Below are 23,639 nucleotides of genomic sequence, written 5' to 3' on the forward strand. Positions count from 1 at the left end.
GTTCCAAGAGCTCCCTCCGAATGTCACCAAATCCAAAGGTTTTGTCCTTCAGCCTCTGCCTCTGCTTTCTTCAGCCTCCAGCCAGCTCCACTCTTCATGTCATTCCGGTGAAATCTCTCAAAGTGCTCTGTGTCTGCAACAGAGTGCTTCTCTCCAATCCAGCTGAACTCTCTTCTGCGACCAACCAGCCAAGTGGAATATGTTCTCTCTTGCCTCGCCTCGGAGAGAGGGCTTCTGGCGTAATTCCACTGAAATCTGAGAGCCTCTGTCTGTTTCTTTTATACAAGAGAGATGAATTGTGGGATACGAGAGAGAGGGATTATGGGTTTTCTCCCACAGTGCTCTCTGGCCCAAAGAGCTTTAAGGGAGGTGTGAATTCATAAAGTTACAAAGTTTACTTTGTGAAGCTGGCATACTTGTGAACTCCAATGAGTAAAGGTGTGAACACAAGCATTGTATCAATTAGTTCTACTTAGTACCTTGTTTCAGGTTCTGGCCCAAAACATCTTCTTGTAAGATTAGATCAACTCTAATTAGTTAGCAGTTTGTAAGGATTCCAACAATTTTATTTAATGAAACAGCTAGTACATAGTAGATAGAGTAGAAATTAGGAAGACTAACTTCAAATTCAATCTCAAACATCTACTGTGTGATCCTTAATAAATCACCTAATCTCAGTTTGCCTCAATTTCCTCAGTTGTAAAATGAGAATAATAACAGTGTCTATTTTTCAGGTTGTTGAGTTCCAAATGAAATCATATTTGTAATTAAAAAAAAAAGTCTAAAACAACATCTGGCACACAGTTGGTTGCTATATAAATGGGTTTTTTTCTCTTTTCTTCCCTTCTCCTCTAATTTTTATTATTATTATTATTATTATTATCACAACAGAGGATCATAAAAAGGAAAGTGGAGGGTTTGAGCTTGTTTAGATAAACTTCAAGGACATAATCAGTCAAAAAGCAAAAGAACCTGTTGGTATAAAGTATTTAGGAAAACTATGCCAGAAGGTGTTAGTTCCATTCAGTTCATGAATTCTTTCTTCAAAGCCTGTTATTAATTTTAATTTTTATTCTTTTGGCCAATAAAAGATATATTTAGCAAAAAAAAAAAAAATAACAACAAAAACTCAAATATTTTGTATTCCAGGCAAGACATAATGACCAGAAAGGAATCGAGAAGGTTGAGACGGATTTTTTAAAGATACTTAATGTCATACTGAAATCAAAGTTTTATGAAAAGAACATGTTTAGAGCTATTAGTGATGAGGCAGGTGCAATGGATGGAATACCTACCTTGGAGTCAAGAGGATTTGAGATTAAATCCAGCCCCAGACACTTGACACTTAATTAGCTGTGTGATCCTAGACAAGTTATTTAGCCCCAATTCCCTTGCTGTCACAAACAAACAAAAAAGCTATTAACAGTTATACAGTACCAGGTTTTGAGAACTGTCAAAAGATCTACAACAGCTTTGGAATGTATTCTAACAAAAATCCATATACAGTTAAAGTCCCTTTAATATTTAACAATTAACCTAAGGCAGATATAGGAAAAAAATTCTTACTTCCAAAAAGGAGAAGAGTTATATCTCTAGAGCATCTGATCTTACAGAATACTTTGGTAACAAGCAAACATTACTTCATTAGGCAATAGAAAAATCTGATAGCATGTACATACCATTGGGTTTGTGGAATGTAACCAAAAGTCTATGAAAGATTGAGTCTATGAAACAGCGAGGTTGCTTAGTTTCCTCAGATGAAAAGGGGAATATCTGAAGGAATTCAACTAATAATAATAATAATAATAATAATGGGTAGGGAGCAGTGGTTAGAGAATCAGAAACCTGGTCTTGAATACCAGTCCCTTAAACTCTCAGTCTTTATTGTGAATTATTGTGAAGATCAATAATAGATAGCTGGGTAGATAGGCAGATAGTGAGTGAAGGAGTAAGTGATATATAAACCTAATGCACTATATATACCTCTCTGTTGTTCATTGACAGGATAATAAATAGTTGCTTTGGTCTTCTGTCTTTTCTAGGCATATATCTGGGGTGTGATGTAGAACTTCAAATTTATTAAGTCTGATAACTCATTGTGGGTCCAAGTGATGCCCTTAGAAGAAACTTAGAAATCTTTGATAAATATAGAGTCCTAGGTAAAAACCTTAACATTATGAGGCCCCAAGTGGTGTTTTCATCTATACTGTCAATTAAAGGTAGGGTACTCAAGAGAAAAAAGTTAATATTTATAAGTGAATGACCAACTAAGAATATAGATTTCAGTTTATGAAATATAAAAATATATAGAAAGAGTAGAGTACATCTGATGTGAGTTGTGGTCCCTTTAAGAAACTAGTCCTTTCAGATTGATATATTCCTTTCTGATTCCTAACCCCTCCTAACTGATGCATTATCAATTCAGGAAGCTAGGACCTTTGATTCACAAATCCTGGTCAAAAACATCCCTTTGAATTCTAATAGATCTGGGCTTGACCCAGCCCCCTTCAGATCTGAGCCAACTTGGGCTGTCCCCCATTCTAATGATTTGCTCAGGTTGCCCAACCTCTACCAAGCTAATTCTAGCCCTCACTGAAACCCAGCGAGGAAACAACTTGAGACTCCACCCATGGGCCCTTTTAGCTAAATCTCTCATTATAAAAAAGCCAAGCTGGAGTCCTCTCTTTGCAGAGGGTCAAAACATGACAGCTATGCCATAGTTGGCATCCTAAGGACTCTCTGCCCACTGGAATCCTGTTACCAGTGCCCTCTTATCTCTACCTTCACCTATTTCCTTAAGCAGACTTTAACCTTACTTCCAAACTCCATAATAAACCTCTCTTATCAATCTAGATTTTCAGGTCTGTAAATTCCTTTTCAGGGGACTCGCACTACTTCTAGACCTCATTTATCTCCATATCCTTGCGCCAAATCCAAAAGGGTTGCAGGGGAGCTTTATTTGACTCCCTGTACCCTGAACCTGCCACTAGACCTCAATTAAGTCCTAATTTCATTTAGGTACCCCAAATCTAGACCTCATCACATCTAGACAAATATACTAGATGATAAGTAATTTATGGAGCACTTACTAAGCATTGTGCTTAGTAGAGGGAATACCATGGTTTGTTTGTTTTGTTTTTTTTTTAATAACTTTTTATTGACAGAACCCATGCCAGGGTAATTTTTTACAACATTATTCCTTGCACTCACTTCTGTTCCAATTTTTTCCTCCCTCTCTCCACCTCCTCCTCCAGATGGCAAGCAGTTCTTTACATGTTAAATAGGTTACAGCATATCCTAGATACAATATATGTGTGCAGAACCGAACACAACAAGAACTCTTGTTGCACAGGGAGAATTGGATTCAGAAGGTATAAATAACCCAGGAAGAAAAACAAAAATGCAAGCAGTTTATATTCATTTCCCAGTGTTCTTTCTTTGGGTGAAGCTGCTTCTGTCCATCATTTATCAATTGAAATGGAGTTAGGTCTCTTTATCAAAGAGATCCACTTCCATCAGAATACATCCTCAAACAGTATATCGTTGTTGAGGTATATAATGATCTCCTGGTTCTGCTCATTTCACTTAGCATCAGTTCATGTAAGTCTCGCCAGTCTTCTCTGTATTCATCCTGCTGGTCATTTCTTACAGAACAATAATATTCCACAATGTAAAACATGGTTTTAAGAAATAATTTATGAGCGTTAGAAAGGGAAAGTTACAGTACAAGTAGTAAAAGCACAAATCATAGCCAATATCTTGGATGACATTTCAGGCTCCAAAAGAATATACAGTAGTTAGAATTGTACTGAATTGAACAAGATTAATTTGAGATATATTAGCAATTTGTGGTTTGTTTCATCACTAAAAATTCCTTCCACCATCACAGATTGTAATAATGTGTTGTTTTGGAAAGATGTCTGAAGTTCAGAGAAGTTAAATGGCCTGCTCACAGCCACAGATGTATTGTTAGAGGAGGGATTTTAATTCAGCTCTTCCCCACTCTCAGTGTAGCCCTCTATCCCCTATGCCATTCTGTTTCTAATTAGAACAGAATGAATTCTACTTTTGGGTCCAAAAAAACAGTTCTACAATTCATTCAGCCAATGCTGGGTAAGGCATAGTTAGGCAACAGTTGCTGAGGCATTTAATGAACTGGAAACTGTAAGATCTAGCCTTATTCCAAGCTATTGCATTAAGTGTCATGGAGGAAAGTAGTAATTTTGCCATATTATTGTGTGTCCTCGCCAATCACATATAAAGTGCTGAATTCAATTCCAGGTGCTACCTTTTGGAAAGTATATAAATAAATAAGTTGTAAAGGAGGGAAATGTGCAAAATGTTTGTGGCAGCCATTTTTGTAGTGACTAGAAACTGGAAATGGAGTAGATGCCCATCAGTTGGAGAATGGCTGAATAAGTTATGGTATATGAATGTTATGGAATATTATTGTTCTATAAGAAATGATCAGCAGGATGATTTCAGAGAAGCCTAGAGAGACTGACATGAACTAGTGCTGAGTGAAATGAGCAGAACCAGAAGAACATTGTACACGGCAACAGCAAGATTATAGGATCATCAATTCTGATGAATGTGACTCTTTCCAATAATGAGATGATTGAGGTCAGTTTTAATAATCTTGTGATAAAGAGAACCATCTACACCTAGAGAGAGGACTGTGGGAACTGAATGTGGATCACAACATAACATTCTCACACTCTACATTGGTATTTGCTTATATTTTGTTTCTGTTTTTTTTTTTCCTTCTTCTGATTTTTCTTGTGCAGCAAGACAACTGTATAAATATGTATACATATATTGGATTTAACATATTTAACATGTATTGGATTACCTACCATTTAGGGGAGAGAGTGGGGAGAAGGAGGGAAAAATTTAGAACACAAGGTTTTTACAAAAGTCAGTGTTGAAAAATTACCCATGTATGTTTTGTAAATAAAAAGCTTTAATAAAAAAAAAAATCAAGTAAATAAACATACAAACAAATAAACAAGCAAGCAAGCTGAAGTATTCCAGAAGAGGAATTCCTAGAAGAAGAGGGCTTGAGAACCTGCCATATAAGAACCTAAAGAACCATATAAGGACTTTGGATTGTTGTAAATCATTTTCTTAAATGCAATCTAATCTAGTCTTTTTCTGGTTTGAAGATCTAGCTCACTGGCCCTCTACAGTGTCTGCTTAAGAAATATCCAAGATATATGCCCTTATAAACTAACTGAATGGCAAATTGTGCTATAAGCACAATAGACATTCTTTATCTGCTTGGTTTTTCCTGTGTGAAGTGATAAAATGAATCTACTGAGTAGAAATGAATTTATCAAGGAGATTATGGAACTTGATGTTATCAAGTCTTTAATCATCTACAAACAGAAACAGAAAACTCAGCAATTATAGAATATAATGTGTGATCTAACATTCAGTGACAGTGCAAAGGAATTTGAACCTAGGAGAAGATATTTTAAAAATATGTTGAAAAATGGGGCTCAGAATTAAGAAAAAAAAAGGAACAAGTTTATAAACTACTCAGAAGTTTCATGTCTATATAGCAAAAGTATTTTCAAGATGTTATATATAGTAAGTATTGAATAACGTCACACAAAAGTGAAGTCCAGACTGAACAGTGGTTTCCATTGTATATAATCAAATAGTGGACTTATTATATTAAGGCTAGAATAAACCTAGAAAACAGAATTTCAACCTGTAAATCTTAGAACAACTTTACAACTCTGAGTGATCTTTCATTTGCTAAATATAAATTCTATACAGGTAGTAGAAAAACAATAGAATTGTTTTAATCAGTAAAATTTCACAACAATCATTGAAGGAGATGGAAATCAAATTAATGAAAACTCTCATAGCTTAAGACCTTTGATAAACCAATCAATCCTGAAAAAAGAATTCAGAAAGGTAAAGCCTAAGAAAACTTTAAATTTAGGAATCCTTATGTGGAAGTTGCAAATTGTTTTGTCAAAATAAATTTGTTAGCGTCATAAATGAAGAATTGGTGAATTTTGGAAAGAGAGGAAAGTTAATACCAAACTCACATGTCTGTACAGAGGAAATTAGGATGCTTTCTCTTGACAGTAATACTGTGAGGTGGATGCTATTATTATTTTACAGATGGGGAAATTGAGGCAGACAGAGATTGAGTCACACATGTATAATTTATTTTTTAAAGATATTTATTTTCAAAACGTGTATATAGATAAATTTTCAACATTCACCCTTGCAAGACCTTTATGTTCTAAATTTTTTTCTCCTTTTCCCTGACTCCCCCCAAAAACAAGTAATCTAGTATATGTTAAGCATTTACAATTCTTCTATACAAATTTCCACAATTATCATGCTGCATAAGAAAAATCAGATCAAAAAGGGAAAAAATGAGAAAGAAAACAAAAAGCAATCAAATAACAATTAAAAAATGAATCCACAACTCAGTCCCCATAGTCCTCTCTCTGGGTGCAGATGACTCTTTATCACAAGACCATTGGAACAGGCCTGAATACAGACATATAATATTAAAAAAAAAAAAAAAACCTTAAAGAGATAATAAAAAATTTAGAATGTGTGTAATGATTTGTCATTAGGGGCAACTAGGTAGTGCAATGGATAAATAACACCAGAGTTCAAATCCAATCTTAGATGCTTATCTGATCCTGGGCAAGTCATTTCTATCTGCCTCAGTTTCTTCATCTTTAAAAGTGGGGATACTGTAGTACCAATCTCAAAGGTAACCATGAAAGTAAAATGAGATAATAGTTGTAAAGTGTGTGTAATGATTTGCATAGAGGTAAAGTCTGGGATTGGATTAATACTGATGAAATAAGATGTAACATAGTCCTTACTTTTATATATATATATAGTAGAATATATTAGAGGGGAAAAGCAAATTTAATTTTGCTATTGAAACATTAAATATAAATGAATTGAAAGTTACCCTATATGAAAATTCCTCTAAGATGTTTATTTTATTGTTTTTGTATTCTAGTGCTTAGCATAGTGCTTTACACATCATAAGTCTTTAAATGCTTTACCTACCTATGCAAAAAGAGGAGAGGATTACAAAATGGTTTTTAAAAGACCCAACAGTATATATTATCTATCAAAAATATATGTAAAATAGAAAGTTATCAATTTAAAATGACAGGTTAGAATATAATCTACTCCCTCTTCTCCCATACACTACTGAAATTCCTTGTAAAAAAAAAAAAAGTCATTTGTAACTTTCTAATTGCTAATTAAAGAATTCTAGACCAATTATCAGTCCCTTTTGGTGATCCTAGCTAACCTTGGACAAAGTACTTACCTTTCCTGTGCCTCAGTTTTCTCATCTGTAACAGGAGAGGGGTGGATTGAATGACCTCCTATGTTCTTTCTGGTTCTAAACTTATAATGTCATAATACCTTGATTTTCATGACATTTAAAAGCAGTTCTCTTCCCTCTTTGATCATTCTTTCTATTTTTCAGCACCAGCACCTTTTCTGTCTGGATGTTCTTCTAGATAGGTGTCAATAAAACTATAACTATTGTAGTGTTTTCCATAATATCTAGTTTTTCATGATGCATATAAATGTTGCCATTTAGAATTTTTGTAATTAATAGTAGTAATAGATTTCATGTAACACTTTACACCTTATCTCACTCTACTTTCACATTTACCTTTGAGGTTGGTACTATTGTTATCCCCATTTTTAAAGATGAGGAAACTGAGACAGACAGAAGTGACTTGCCCAGGATTACACAGGTGTAAGCATCTGAGGTTGTTTTTGAACTCTGGTTTTACTTATCCATTGCACTACCTAACTGCCCCTAATGACAAGTGCTGGTCTTGAATGCCTACACATTCTTTTTTTTTTTTTGCAAGGTAATTGGGATTAAGTGACTTGTCCAGGGTCATACTAATAAATATAAAGTGTCTGAGTTCAAATTTGAACTCAGGTCCTTCAGACTTCGGGTCCAGTGCTCTATCTACTGCATCATCTAGCTGCCCCACCGATACTTTCTTAATGGTTTTTCTAGAGAATGTATTCATATCCATTCAGGACTATATATTGATCGATTGATGCCTTTTCTCCTTAATATTAGAATCTTTTTAAATTTCCTGCTCCCTTCTCCCTATTTAGGTCAGCATTCCTAATATAGAATCAGAAGGGAAAGTTGCAACCCTACATTTTGAGCACTGGCTGTTTGATCTCTTCTGTGGAGAAAGCCTCAAGGCCTTTCCCTTGACAATGGAAACAGATTATTAGAAGATAAAGAAAGCTTTTTAGGATACTTGAATTGTTTTTCACTTGCCCACGCAATCTATTGCAGTTTTGTTTCTGTGTTTTACTTAAACTGCTGGGAAGATCTCTTCCTGTTTCTAAAATGTGATTATGCTCAATTTAGGCCAAATTAAATTTTGTAGCACCCTATTTCCTATAGATAAATTTCTGCCTTCTAAGCAAGGTTAAGAAAGTTGAGCCTTCTAATCACTGCTCTAGAATCTCCAGAAACGGGGACATTACCAAAAGAGACTATAAAAAAGGAAACTTGGTGATGTTTCCATCCTCCTGAGACTTCCTGGGAACTTCCTTGGAAGTGGCTACCCCTGGTTAGCTGGTCTGAGATGTAGGGCTCGGCACTACCCGGTTAGAGAGTGAAGAACCACCTTTGTTACTGCTGTCAGTCTGTGTTGATACAATTCCTACTAACCATCTGGGAGGTTGCCTGCCATCTTTCGCCTCTTTTCTCACTAATTAAGATTGCAGGAGACTCAGAATAGCAAGCTGGAGGAAAACTCTTGTCTCGTTTGCAGCCCTTCTGAGACCTCTATTGGCTCTAGAGTATATTAGGATACATAGATTCTACAAGTATGCTCTGTTTCTTCCTTGAGCATGTCAACTAATTTTCTACAAAATCATCAGATTAGGAGAAAGTTAACTATAAATGTAGGAAGTACACTTAATCTGATTAAATTACCCCTTTCAATTTTTCTCCTATGGATACCAAAATTAATCTTCAATGTATTTGGTAAAAACAGTAGGACACTAATTCCCCCTGTGAAGTTATACATAAGGCTCTCTTTTCTTTCTACATTCCAGATATTTGGTGATCTTGTCTACCCTCAGTTTCAGCTATTATCTTTATGGGGATGAGTTTCCAAATGGTATTTACCCCTGACAGCTCTCCAGTGTTCTACTGCCAAACACATCTATAGCTCCTTTTATGTCTCACCAGAAATTTTTTTAACATATTTAAAACCAAATTTATCTTTCTTTTAAATTGCCATTTCTAACTTTCCCATTTTGTTAATGACATCACAATTTAAGCTTTTCATGCTTAAAATACTGGATTGATTTTTTTGTTATTTCTGACCTTAATATCTAATCCTAATCCTCACATAAAATCAGTTTTCAAATCCTGTCATTTCCTTGTCCAACTTTCATTTCCATGCCCATAACCTTAGTTTAGGTCCTCATTACAGCTTGTTAGAAGTTTTATAGTTGGCTTCTAGTTTATCTCCCTCTCTCAAGTCCCTGCTCCTGGTAATATATCTTTCATACTGTGTGGAAAGATGAAGAACTTACAGATTAAGCACATATTGTTCAGAGACTGTTAGCTAAAATAGATCAAGCCTATAGGCCCCAGTCACGTGATTTTAAATAAGGCTTGGACTGCATTCCATTGTCCAAAGAAGGGATTACGGGCAGAGAAGCTGTATATCACCTTGTCTACTGCATTCTACTGACCAAGTAGGAGAATAAAGGTTTGTGTGACCAATCGCAACATATAGAGGGTGGGATTTTGGAGGTTCATTGTTTGAAATTATAAAAGCTGTGAACATTTTCAAGGGAGTGGCTGTCTCCTGCTGTGAATTTGGCTCACAGACCAGGATGGGGTCTGCTTCTCGAGATTCTAATAATTCTGCTTTGTATGAGTGATCTCTGAGTAGTCAATTTGGGTAGGTCTTTTTGTCCTAAACAATACTATCTTCCTAAAACACAGCCTTTATCATATCACCTTTTACTAAAAATCTTTATGGATCTCCTTTGCTTACCAAATAACATCCAAATTCTTTAAACCTAGAAATCATGGCCCTTCACAATCCGTATGACTCTAACACTCTTTTCTAATCATTTTACTATTTTTCATGCATGCTATAATACTGACATTCTGGATTATTTATTCTTTGCAGATCTTAAATTGATTTTTATAGTTCTGTGCATTTGCTCACATTATATATGCCCTGTTCTCCAACCTCATTCAAATTCTACCGATAGCACTTCTGTCATGAAGCTTTCTTTTATTCTTTTTTTTTTAAATAATAATAATAATTCTTTGTTTTTCAAAATACCTGCAAAGATAGTTTTTAATCTTCACCCAGGCAAAACCTTGTGTTTTCCTGGTACCATTCACTTCGCTTAGCATCACTTCATGTAAGTTGCTCCAGACCTTTCTGAAATCATCTGCTGATCATTTCTTATAGATCAATATTATTGGAGAATGTTTGAGTTGAAAACAACTAAGCTATTATTGTCAAAAGCTGATGAGAGGAAGGGCAGTTAGATGGCCCAAGGGAGAGAGCCCTGGCCCTGGGGTCAGGAGGAGCTGAGTTCAAATCCAACCTCACTAGCTGTGTGACCCTGGATACTTAACCCCAATTGTCTCAAAAGAAAATAGGGGGAAAGGGGAAAAAAAAAAAAGGGTGATGATGGGCCAGACCAAGGTTACTGCCTTGTGAATAATGAGGAGAAATTGAATTCAGGAGATAATTGTTGAAAAACAAAGGACAAGATTTGTCAATTGATTGGATATGTGGGGTCAGGGAAAAGAAGAGCCTTAAGGAAAATGGAGACTTTCTCCATTAAATTATAGAAGCACCTGGTTTCCACAGATCTTAACTAAGCACTCTATGGCTCTAACCATGACTCTGTTATTCACCAGGTGGCAGTATATACTAATTGCAGACAAAATTTGAAGAAGCAAGGAAATAGTACTTTAAAGTCTCATAGGAAATATTCCTATGAGGAAATGTGTTGTGCTGTATAAAAAGAAATTTTTTTAGATTTTGTATGGACAATTTTAGAATTGCTTTTGGTTCACCAATTTTGATTTGGCATCTACTCACATCTTCCAATGTGACCCTGTTGTCTTATTTGATCTTCTTGTCCCAATATTTTTCCTACTAGTACCAATAATATTAGAAAACACAAACATCCATTCATAATAATCATAAATCATCATAATAAGTATTATCAGAGATTCCTAACAAATGCTTTTTTGAAATTTAAGCAGACATGACATAATAACTAGAACTGAACTATATTTCATTCCTTTAAAGCCCAGAGCTTAATTTTTTCAAAGTCCTGGTTAACTTATAAATTTTCCTAGTTATGTGAAATTTATGCCCTTTTCTCAGAATGTAAAAAAAAAAAAGTCCAGTTTACCTGTGGGAAAATACCTGTTTTGTATTTTCCTCCATGTATGTTTTTATTGTGTATGGGCAAAACTTTTAAGTCAAAAGATAATTTTAATGCATACCTTTTGACACAGCTATATATACTATACGTCTGAATCACAGAGAGATAAGAAGCAAAAAACACGTACAAAAAAAAAGATAGTAGCTCATTTAGTGGTGGCAAAGAATTGGAAATTGAGCTTATGTCCATCAGTTGGCGAATGGCTGAATAAGTAGTTGATTGTGATGGTGCTATATATGTGCAGATATCATATATATATATATATATGATATAGTGCTCTGAGAAATGGCAAGCAGGATACTAAAAACCTGGAAAAACCTGGAAAAAAAACTTACATGAACTGATATAAAATGAAATGAGCAGAACCAGGAGAACACTGTACACAGTAACAACAATGTTTTATGATATGCAATGTGAATGACAACTAATCTCCTGAGTCCAGGGCCAGTGCTTTCTCCACTGTGCCATCTAACTGTACCAAACAGCTCTACTCAGTAGTACAATGACCTAAGACAATTCTGAATGATGTGTGATTAAAGGTGTTATCCATTTACAGAGAAAAAATTGGTGCACTTTTTCTTTATTTTAGGGTTGAGGATTTTTACTTATGATTTATTTCTCAGCAAGACTCACATAACTATACATGTATAACCTATGTCAAACTGCTTGCCTTCTCAGTGGGGGGAGAGTAAGGAAGGAGAGAATTTGGAACTCAAATTTTTAAAAAAGAAGACAGTTAAAATTGTTTTTACATGTAATTGGAGGGAAAACAATATCCTTTTAATGACCTTAAAAAAAATAAGATACAGTTTTGTAACCTATTTTGTAGAGCTAATTCTAATATGTTTTAATACACTCAAATATTTCCAAAAGAGGGAATAACAGTCATGATGACATCTCATTTTCATGTAAACAAAGTTACATCATTACATGTATTACATAGTTATGTGTATCTGTATGTCTTTATATCTGTATTTCAGAGCAAAAGTATCATTCTACCATCTAGGTCAATCCAGATAAATATTAGCAATGAAATAAAAGGACAAGATTTAGTTGGCATTCATATATAGAATTCAGAATAAACTTAGATAAATAGAATAGAGTTGTAGGGAAATATATATAGTATCAAAGATTTTATTTTCCTGCAGGAAAGAAATTATAGCAATGGTATTATCAGATACCAAATTATTTGCCAAGGGTTGTCAAAGAATCCCTTTTGAAAAAGAATAGATAGATTCTTTCTGATTGAGTGATAGGTAACTTCTTAAAATTTCTTTGCTGTTTATTGTGATTTCATCAGATCTTTTCATTTGACTTTAGGAATTATCTACTTTAATTTTCTTTTTTTTATTATAGCTTTTTATTTACAAGATATATATGCATGGGTAATTTTTCTGCATTGACAATTGCAAAATTTTTTGTTCTAATTTTTCCCTTCCTTTCCCCCTACCCCCTTCCCCAGATGTTAAATATGTTAAAGTATATGTTAAATACAACATATGTATACAGGTCCATAATTATTTTGCTGCACAAGAAGAATCGGACTTTGAAATATTGTAAAAATACAGGCGGACAAAAATAGAGGGATTGGGAATTCTGTGTAGTGGCTCACACTCATTTCCCAGAGTTCTTTTGCTGGATGTAGAAAATGTTTTTAACTTAGAACCAGAAGACTTAGGTTTAAATCACAGCTCCAAATCCAGTAGTCTAAGTGACAATAAGCTAATTTCAAACTGCTGAATCTTTTCCCCCAATCATAAAATGAGGATAATAACTTCACAAAGTTCTTTTAAAAAAATACTTAAATAGTATTTTTCCAGTTACATTTAAAAACAATTTTAACATTCATTTTTGATAAAATTTTGAGTTCCAAATTTTTTCCCTTCTCTCACCTCTCCCTAAGATGGTAAACAATTTGATATAGGTTATATATATGCAAACATGTAAGACATATTTCCAGATTAGTTATATTGGGAAAGAAGCAGTAAGTTTGTTAAAAAAAAAAAAATTACAATTTAAAAAAGAAAGAAAAAACATGAAAAAAAGAAAGCAAAAATAGTATGTTTCAATCTGTATTCACATTTCACAAATACTTTCTCTGGATGTGGTTATCATTTTCCATCATGAGTCTTTTGGAATTATCTTGGATCATTATGTTTTTGAGAAGAGCTAAGTTAATCATTGTTGATTGCTGCACAGTGTTGCTGCTACTATGTACAGTGTTTTCCTGGTTCTGCTCACTTAATTCACAAAGTTCTTTTTTTTTTAAGTTTTTTATTTTCAAAATATATACATGGATAATTTTTGACATTCACTCCTACAAAATCCTGTGTTCCAATTTTTTTTTCCTCCTTTTCCCCATCCCTTCCCCCCACTTGGCAAGTGATCCAATATATGTTGAACAATTCCTCTATCTTTCCACAAATGTGGTGTTTTTCTTCTTTATAATATAACAGTTCTCTCTGGGCTAGAGCAGGTTTCTTGGGGAGGTTTTCTGTAGGCAGCCTTAGTTTCAGTTAAAAGTAATAATCACCCAAAACGCAGCCAGGTGATAAAAGTTCAGATCGTTTATTGTCTTCAATATAGCTCAGTTAGCTTAGAGGCCTATCTCTCTGCTTGGTTCCAAGAGCTCCCTCCGAATGTCTCCAATTCCAAAGGTTTGTCCTTCAGCCTCTCCCTCTGCTTTCTTCAGCCTCCAGCCAGCCAAGTGGAAAATGGAATGAATCTCTCTCTAACCCCTAAGTAACTCACTCACCCGAACCTAAGAGCCTCTTTATATATATGATTTCCTAAAGGTTGACTCCTCCTTCTGGAGGCACACCCAAGGGAGGTGTGAATTCACAAAGTTACAAAGTTTACTTTGTGAATCTCCCATACTTGTGAACTCCAATGAGTAAAGGTGTGAACACAAGCATTGTATCAATTAGTTCTACTTAGTACCTTGTTTCAGGTTCTGGCCCAAAACATCTTCTTGTAAGATCAGATCAATAATCTATCAACTCTAATGAGTTAGCAGTTTGTAAAGATTCCAACACACAAATATCACAGTTCTTTTTTTTAAAGTATTTTGCCAATCTTTAAGCACTTTGTGAATTTATTATTATTATTATTACTAGAGAACTAATGTAAATTTATAATGAAGTGGGCAAATGACAGACCAAGAACCAAACTCAGAAATTTTGCCTCTTAATTAATTTCCTTTCTTTATTCCTCTATAATAGAGACTTGATAGAACATTATCTTCTAAGCTATATTATAGACTACCTTTCTGGTGCTGAAATAACTAAATCTCAATTGAATGGGCCTCAAAATAGAGATCTGCCTTAACTTCAGTATTTTATTATAAAAAAGTATTATGTCATTTAGTAAAAGTAAAGGAAAACATGTAAATCCCAAATGCTATATTCATAAAATATTAAAGGATTAATAGATAGCACTCTTATGCATTGTACATATTCATTATTAAAAATTTACAGAAAAAGGAGAAAAAAATCACCTAGGATGACAAGAAAGGACAAGGAAAGAGATGCATTCTGTATAGGAGGAGGAAGTACTCACAATGTTGTGATCATGGGCCTACCCTAGTATAGAAATATATTGAGATCTTAAATGCTATCAAGGGTTCAGAAGAGTTCTGTGTCATCCATCATTCATATTTTGAAATGGTACATAACCTCTTGGAAAAGCTCTTTCTCATTTCAGGCTTCTGTGAAGCCTGTAAAATCTTCATAGCTTTAATAGGTGTGATTACAGTTTTCTATTAGCTGAAAAATTTGGTGATGTCAGAGACAGGATAGCGTGAGTTTTGAAGTGACGAGAGAAGTAATCTACCTCTCTGAATATGAAATTTATGACAGGCAAACTATGCCACATGGATATAGGATCTCAATTTAAGGAGATGTTGATCAAGGGAGTTTCTCTTGGTCAGTTTGATGAGCATATCTCTACTGCTATGCAATATAAACATGTCTGTTTGGCACCTTGTTAAGAGGACAACGTACAACTTGTAACTGATTTTGGTTTGGGACTGTTTCCAAGATGATCTTGCCAACAAACATTCTCAGCCTCCATCTTTTCCTTTATATCTTTCTTTTGGAGTATAGCAGATTGGATGGGAGGGAGTTTTCGCCTCTGATGGGATGGGCTTTTCCGCTTTATCTTCTTCTCTACCTCTCCAATCCTACAGCAAATAATGGCAACTCACAACAGGTGTACATGGTAAGCAGCTTATCTAAGGAAAATTCTGGACCTCAAATTCCTGGCCATCCTTTTCCTTTCTGAATTGCTTTCTTAGCATAAGTCAAAGACCAGGGACATAATGGACTTTCTTAGCCTAAGACATGGAAGCATCCAGACACAATAGATTTCTCTTTTTCCACTTGATTTTTCCTACTTTTTAAGGAGGGTTTTTTTTTTTTTCAGACAATTTTTTCCTTCCTTTTCTTTTCTTTTTTTTTCTTTTATTTATTTATTTATTTTTAATAATTATAACTTTTTATTGACAAACCCATGCCAGGGTAATTTTTTACAACATTATCCCTTGCACTCACTTCTATTCTGAATTGGATGCAGAAGGTAAAAATAACCCGGGATAAAAAACCAAAATGTGAACAGTTTACATTCATTTCCCAGTGTTCTTTCTTTGGGTGTAGCTGCTTCTGTCCATCATTGATCAATTTAAATCCTTCCTTTTCTAAACTATTGACTTTCTCATGCATATTTCTCATTTCCTTTCTCATTTTTTTCTTCTACTTCTTTTATTTGCCTTTTGAAGTCTTTTTTGAGCATTTTCAAGAAGACTCTTTGGGCTTGAGACCAATTCATGTCACTTCTTGAGATTTCCTCTGTGGACATTCTGTCCTCCTCTGAGTTTGTACTTTTGTCTGCCCTGTCACCATAGTAAATTTCTGTGGTCAAGGTTCTTTTCTGTTTCTTGCTCATTTTCTTTCCTTTTCTTTTGGTATTTTCCCTTTTTTACTTTTAAGGTGTAGCTCTGCTCCTGGGGTGCAGGGAGCACTGTCTCATATTTATATTTATACATTTAAAATTTTATAAATTGCTCTGACTTTGAGCACAATGACCCCTTGTGTTTGCAGGGGTAGCTCTGCCTGTTCTTTTTAGGAAACAGCCTGCTTTCCCAGTTTGTCTTCTGAGATGGCACTGGAGGCTGCCCCCTGCTGTGCTCCTCTGCTGAGCCAGAACTGACTGATCTGCTGTGATTAAAACTTTCTCACTGGTTTTCCCAGAGTCTGTCTGAGTTGGGCTGAAACCTCTTTTCACTCAGTGAGACTGACTTTTCTTGAAGTTTTCGAGTTTCTTGAACTGCAGAGAGGTTCCATTCTGTCAGACCCTGTTCAGAGGTTCAGTTTCATGTAGTTTTCGAAGGAAACTCCTGTAGAACTTCTTACAGAAACAGATAAGCATTTATAGTATTCAGCAGTACAAAAACTTTTGTGAAGATGATTCCATTTCTTGCAGTACATGGAATGTGTACACATATATAGATAAAAAGAAATCTATTAGACCTGAAAGATAAACAGCTCTTGTCGCAAGAGAACCCAGCAGGTATCGCATCCATATAGTAGTCTTGAGGAAAATAAGACTGGCAAATGAAGAGTAGCTTACCAAATTTAGAGCTGGATACATACATGTTTCTCTGGAATTGCCACAGTGATGGAAACACTATGAAACTGGTATCAATTTTGCATCACATCTAATATAGTCAACAAGCTTGTATGCTTCTCAAAAGGAGTGAATGACAGGCTCATGACAATGCAATTGCTACTCGAAGTAAAGTGATACATCATCATTATCAGTGCATATGCTCCCACTGTAATGAAGCTAGATGAAGTCAAAAATTTTATGAAAACCTGGAGACCCTCCTCAAAGTGCTGAAAGAGGACAAGTAATTCTGTGTGACTTAAATGACAGAGTAAGACTTTCAAAAATGGTAGAGTCCTTGCAAGAAATGAAGTTGGAAACAGCAACAGTCACTTACTACTGAAGGCTGTCTTCCATTTATCTAAACACAACAAAATGTCATGGATGCACTCTCATAACAAACATTGGCATTCAATAAACTATGTATCATAAAGGGAAAACACAGAGGAAGGAAGAGTGCATTATCCAGCAATCATGGACTCATCCTCAAGCTAAACATTCATGCTCAGCAGAAGCAGTGCTCCAAGGCAAGACAACTATCAGAAGGCTCAACATCAATTGATTAAACTGTTTGAGTACTTTTCCACATGTGAATAGTTTGTTTCTGATTGTCATCTACCCAAGAGCCAATATGGCACCAGAAAGGGCTGAGGAATGGTCAACATAATGTTACTGCCTAACCACTTTAGGAGAAATGCCAGGAGCAAAACAGAGGTCTGATTATGATATTTATCTATCTAACCACAACTTTTGAAACTGTTAGTTTATAAAGGCCTGTGGATGATCATAGCAAAATGTAGATGCCCTGAGAAGTTCATCAGTATTGTATTCCAGTTTCAAGATGGCATTCTTGCACAGGTTCTAGATAATGGACAAGGCTCTTGCACTTTCCCAGCCACAAATAGAGTGAAATAGACCTATGTCTTACTCCCATGCTTTTTAACAGGTTTTCAGTGATGTTGTCAGATGCTTTCAACCAGGACAAAAATGCATTAAAGTCAATTGACAGTAAATCTTAAATGATTTAGTGATTTCAGTTTAAATACTGAAAAGGCTACAAGCCAAAACTAAAGCAAAGGGAGAGTTGGTGCATGACTTTTTGTTTACAGATGATTATTCACTCAATATAGCCTCTGAGGCTGAGATACAACAAAATATAGATCATTTTTCTTCTATTTGCCCAATTTTAACCTAACAATTAACACCAAGAAAATAGAGGTTCTTCAACAGCCAGCGCCCTACCATCTATACATGGAACTGTCAGTTATAACAAATGGAGAAATTCTTGATGCTGTAGATATGGCAACTTATCTTGGCAGTATACTTTCTAGGGATATACACATTGATTACGAGGTTGACCTACACATTTCCAGAACTAGTTCAGTATTTGGGAATCTCCAAGTTTTCATTTGGGAATTTCTTTCAAATGATCAGTGCATTCTTTTCATTTTCATTTTGTCCTTTAGTTCTGAGAGGTTGGAACCATTAAAGAGAATTATTTTATGATTTCTTGAATTTTATAATCTCCAAAAAGGGAACTTATTTGACTTACATAAGATTATTATGTTATATTAATCATTAATTATGTTTAAAGAAAAGTTAAGCTCTTGATTGATAATACCCCAAAAATCCTTATATTGTAGTGTTACAAAGTTTAACATAAGACTAATACAGAATCCCAGAAGAATCACATATTGAAGCTCAGTTGAATTAAATGGCACCTTTTAAAATATCCGCCTTATATTGATTAAAAGGAGCTTTACAGTACTATAACATATACATTTTTTCTCAGGACTTAGGTCTTTATAATTATCAGACACAAAATACAGCATTGATTTGAATATAGCGTGTTTCTTTAAAAAACAAATATATTTTTTAATGTCACTCACTTTATCCTCATGAATATGCCTTAGGTACTTGCAATACTTCTTCAATAGTCAGCTGCTTTTGTAGACAAATCACCAATATTTTATACTGGAGACTGATAGTGAAGGGATACTTAGAGAAGAAAAGTACATAGAATAGTGTGGGGTCTGGAGTAAGTAGAAGGAATATGATGAAAGCACTTGACATCTCTTTCATAACTGTGAAGATTTTATATTTTAAAGTGCTCAGTTCTCATATGTTGCTAGGTGTGTCTTGGTTAATTTTATTACACCTCTTTTCCCCACTCCCCCACTTTTCTTTTGTTCTTTGTTACAAGAGGTGACCTCTTGGGTCAATATAAATTAAGAAATGAAGATGATATAAATAAAAAGATTAAAACAAAAAATTCTTTGATCTCATTTTTTAGAGAATTCATTCTGATGAAATTTGCAAGTGAAGGCAAATCATTAGACACTAAGCTTTGGAGAAGTTAAAGCTTTCTGAAAGAACAAGTTGATTTAAATATCTGGGTCAGTAAAGTAGCTTTACCAAATAAAACATACTCCCAACTTCAGAAGACAACATTTCTAAGAGATAATTAATTTCTTATGCTAATGTATATGAAAAAAATTTAAGTATCTCTTCCTTAATAACTAAGGATACCTTTCAAAATTATCATTGATTTGGTATTCTGCCTTGTACTAAATGGATTAGTATATATTTTGCTAAAGGGGCATATTCACAATGTATTGGGTGAGGTGCAATTTTAAATATATTTTTTCCTTCAAGTAGAATTGCAGTTCCACTAATATTGCACTAAAATTCTCTCAGAGAATATTAAACCCAAAGAATACTGCTAAAAGACATTATAATAGAGGAGAGTAATATTAGACCATTTCCTATTTTTTCCATTCCTAAAATTTTGATTCTTTAACCAAGACTTTGTTGTTAATGAAGAAAAGGATTAGGTGAACTATTCTGAAGGAAAAGGAGAGTAAACTGATCATTATAGAGAGAAGAAAGAAATAAGAAGGAACCAATGATGTTGTGATGAAGAAAGCCATCTACATCCAGAGAGGGAACTGATTGTAGATCACAACATAGCATTTTCACTCTTTTGTTGTTGTTTGCTTGCATTTTGTTTCTCATTTTTTTCCTTTTTGATCTAATTTTTCTTGTGCAGAAAGATAATTGTATAAATGTGTATACATATATTGGATTTAACATATTTATACATATATTGAATTTAACATATTTTAACATATTTTACTTGCCATCTAGGGGAGAAGGGTGAGGGAAGGGGAGGCAGAATTTGGAATAAAAGGTTTTGCAAGGGTCTATGTTGAAAAATGACCCATGCATATGTTTTTAAAATAAAAAGTTTTAATTTAAAAAAAAGAAGGGACCAAGAAATTTTAAAGATACATTGAATATGAAACATAATAACAAAGAAGATTTGGATATTAAATTTGAATCATGGGATCATAAGACCAAAGGGATCTGTTTGACATGACTAAATTCCATTCCATTGTCTTCAGACTTAATCCACAAGCGATAATAGATTTTATTTTGAAATTCATAGGAATACTTAAATTTCCATTTTATCATTTTAACACAAATCATTAGTAATGACTATATTGAACATAAAAAACAATATTTGACTATCTATCTCCATTATGAGAATACAAATAATTAAATGTCTGATTTAATAAGTGAATCAATGAGTTACAAAGCAAAGACATGCTTCTTAACCCTCCAAGAAGTAATAGCTAAGTGCTGAGGTGGTTAGAACACTGAGCTAGAAATCAGCAAGTCATGAGTTCAAATATTGCCTCAGTTATTTATCAGCTTTGTGACCTTGCAGTCACTTAACCACTGTTTGCCTCAATTTCTTCATCAGCAAAATAGGGATGATAACAATAGAATCTACCCCCCAAGATAGTTGTGAACATTAAAGAATATAATGGTTGTAAAGAACGTGACATAGAGTAAATGCTATATAGATGTTAGCTACTTTTATTAATCTAGTTGGTCTGAGGAACTGTACCCACAAAAAGGTAATCAGCAATACATCATGTGATTTCACATGGTAAATGAGCTAAATGAATTCCCAAAGTGAAGACTTGTGAATCTACGACCACTGCTGAACGGAAACAGCTATCAACAAAGATTACTTGGATTTTGAAAAGTGATAAAAAGCCTTCTTCAACAGCAACAAAAAAGAAAAATGTTTTACAACAATTGGCTTACCAAATTCCTAACATCAAGTAACAGAAAGAGGACCAAACTTAGAAGACTGGGCCTTGAATCCTCTCTCTGAGGTGAATTGTGCGACTATGGCAAGGCTTTGGACCTGTTTCCTCCTCTGTCAGTAGGAATAAGTATTCCCCAAATGATATGACTTTGTAGAGAAACGATAGGGTTTATTTGAGTCAATTGTCTGGATTATTTGAGTCAATGTCTGAGTCTTGCAAACTTCAGGAGGATCCTAAATCATGCGTTTTATTCTTTGCTTTTTCCCCTAAAGTGAACCATTTGTTTAATTTCTGGGACTCCAGGTTCTTATTGGGAGGACAAAAGTGGCATCATCATAGTAAAAGGTGTGGTAGGATGATGAAATCGTAGTTATTTCCCCCTTTGGCATATTTGGCCTTAATCTTTCTCTGAGCTAGGTAGGGGAAGAAATTGGGTATGAGGCAAGAATTTGCAGCTTCAGCAATTCTTTCCTTTAACTATTACCCTGAAGATGAAATTATTGAGAAGACTTCTTGGGAAGTCTACATGAATGTTTCCTGGAAGATGGAAACTGTTAGGAGCAGAAAGAAGTTCCAGCTGTTATCTCAGAATCTTTCTAGAGGCAAAAAATGTGCATGCTTTTTTTTTTTTTTTAAATTACATTTTGGTTTTTGAAAGTTAAGGGGAACCAAAAAAAAAAAAAAAAAATGGACAGTTAAGGGGAATACTTGCAGTCCTAAGTCTCTGGTAGATTTGTTTTTTTTGATCCTTAAGAAAAAAAGATAAGAGAGAGGCTCAAGCTCTTTATTCTCCTTTTATCACTTACCATTTAGTGATATATAGAATTAAATTCATTAAATGGAGAAATAGGGTAAATAAGTCATGGAGGGAAACTGGAAACAAAGTAGTTGTCAAATAGTTGAATAATGGCTGCATCATTTGAATATAACTTTGAATAGTATATGGTTGTGCCATACAAAAACACAGTAAAAGGTTTCTGACATCATTCCATTGTTTACTTGATTGAAATTAATAAGACATTTTGGCAGCTATCCAATTTTTTTCATATTTGCACTATGTACTTGAACATGTTATTTACATGAATGTAATCATCACTATTACTGTTGTTGTTATTTAACTATAAAAAGATCAAATGAGTTTCCAGGGAATTTACAATCATATTACCCTGGCAATACTGTTGCTAAGCATAGAAAACAAATATCCTTGCCAACTAACACTAAAAAAGAAGCCTGGATTCTCCCCATCCTCCCCTAGATCTTCTAGGAATCATTTTGAGACAAATTGAACTGCTATTAGAGAGAGAACTTGAGGTCTTGGGAAAAGAATCGGATTGAGAATTTTTAAAAACCTAGGTTTTAATTCTAATTCTGCCACTAATTATGTGTGTGACAATAAGCAAACCTCTTAGCTCTCAGGATCAGTTTTCTCATCCATAAAATGAGAGGATTGGAATAGCCGTTCTCTGTGTCTTAAGAATCAGTAATTATAATGACATTCTAATACTGACTCCAAAAAATTAACTACCAAAAATATTCAAATGTTTAAAAACAAAGCATAAGACATGAACAAAAAAATTCTCATTTGAACTTTTTTTTCTCTCAGTTCTACAAAGTTAACAGAATGATCAAAATGACTGCTTTTTTTTTTTTTTTCCATTTTTCAGGATATTGGAGGAAACAGCTGGATCACATCTTTGCTCATCTCAAAAGTTATGCCCAGAACAACCCTAATTTCAGGGCTTTAGTTGGAGAACCAAGAATGGGAAAGGTAAAAAAAAAAGTATAGAATATATTGGATAAAAAAGACTGGTCAAGGAATAGGAATAATATGACTTTTTTTTCCTGAGGCAATTGGAGTTAAGTGACTTGCCCAGGGTCACAGATCTAGGAAGTGTTAAGTGTCTGAGGCCAGATGGAACTCGGGTCCTCCTGACTTCAGGAGGCCACCTAGCTGCCCCAATAATATGACTTTTTAAAAACACTTCCAGGTCCTATTGGGCTACTTAGTAGGCACATCTACAAACTAGGCACATTTTTATAGTTTTTCTAGAAACATGATATATGACTAAATATCAAATTTTGTTATCTCTGTAAGTTTTCCTATAATGTATTAACTCTCAACATTTTTGTGCCATATAAATCCAGCTTAAAAAAAAGCATTAAAAATCCAGGAATCATGGATTGTCAAGCTCTACCAATATTTATTCCACTCTGGCTGAAAGAGATTTTTAGGGTTTTTTTTTTTTGTTTTTTGTTTTTTGTTTTTTCCCCAAGCAGAGTCCTTAGTCAGAGTGTTTAGCCGGCAGCTGTAGCACCTCATGTTATAATCTTATGAGAGCTTTTTTATAGAGTCAGGTTAGGCAGGCTCAGCATGGA

General features: G+C 34.4%; 1 protein-coding gene across 3 annotated transcripts in view; it reads left to right on the forward strand.

Annotated features, from left to right (window-relative positions):
* Positions 1 to 23,639, forward strand: part of DZANK1 (double zinc ribbon and ankyrin repeat domains 1) — a 137,574-nt gene that overhangs the window by 66,518 nt on the left and 47,417 nt on the right. For all 3 annotated transcript variants that reach the window (XM_051975865.1, XM_051975866.1, XM_051975867.1), the window contains one exon: positions 22,928 to 23,031. In XM_051975865.1, coding sequence (XP_051831825.1) covers positions 22,928 to 23,031 — 104 coding nt within the window. The remainder of the gene's footprint in view (positions 1 to 22,927; positions 23,032 to 23,639) is intronic.

Source organism: Antechinus flavipes, chromosome 2 (genome assembly GCF_016432865.1).
Source record: "Antechinus flavipes isolate AdamAnt ecotype Samford, QLD, Australia chromosome 2, AdamAnt_v2, whole genome shotgun sequence".
NCBI classification, from domain to species: domain Eukaryota; kingdom Metazoa; phylum Chordata; class Mammalia; order Dasyuromorphia; family Dasyuridae; genus Antechinus; species Antechinus flavipes.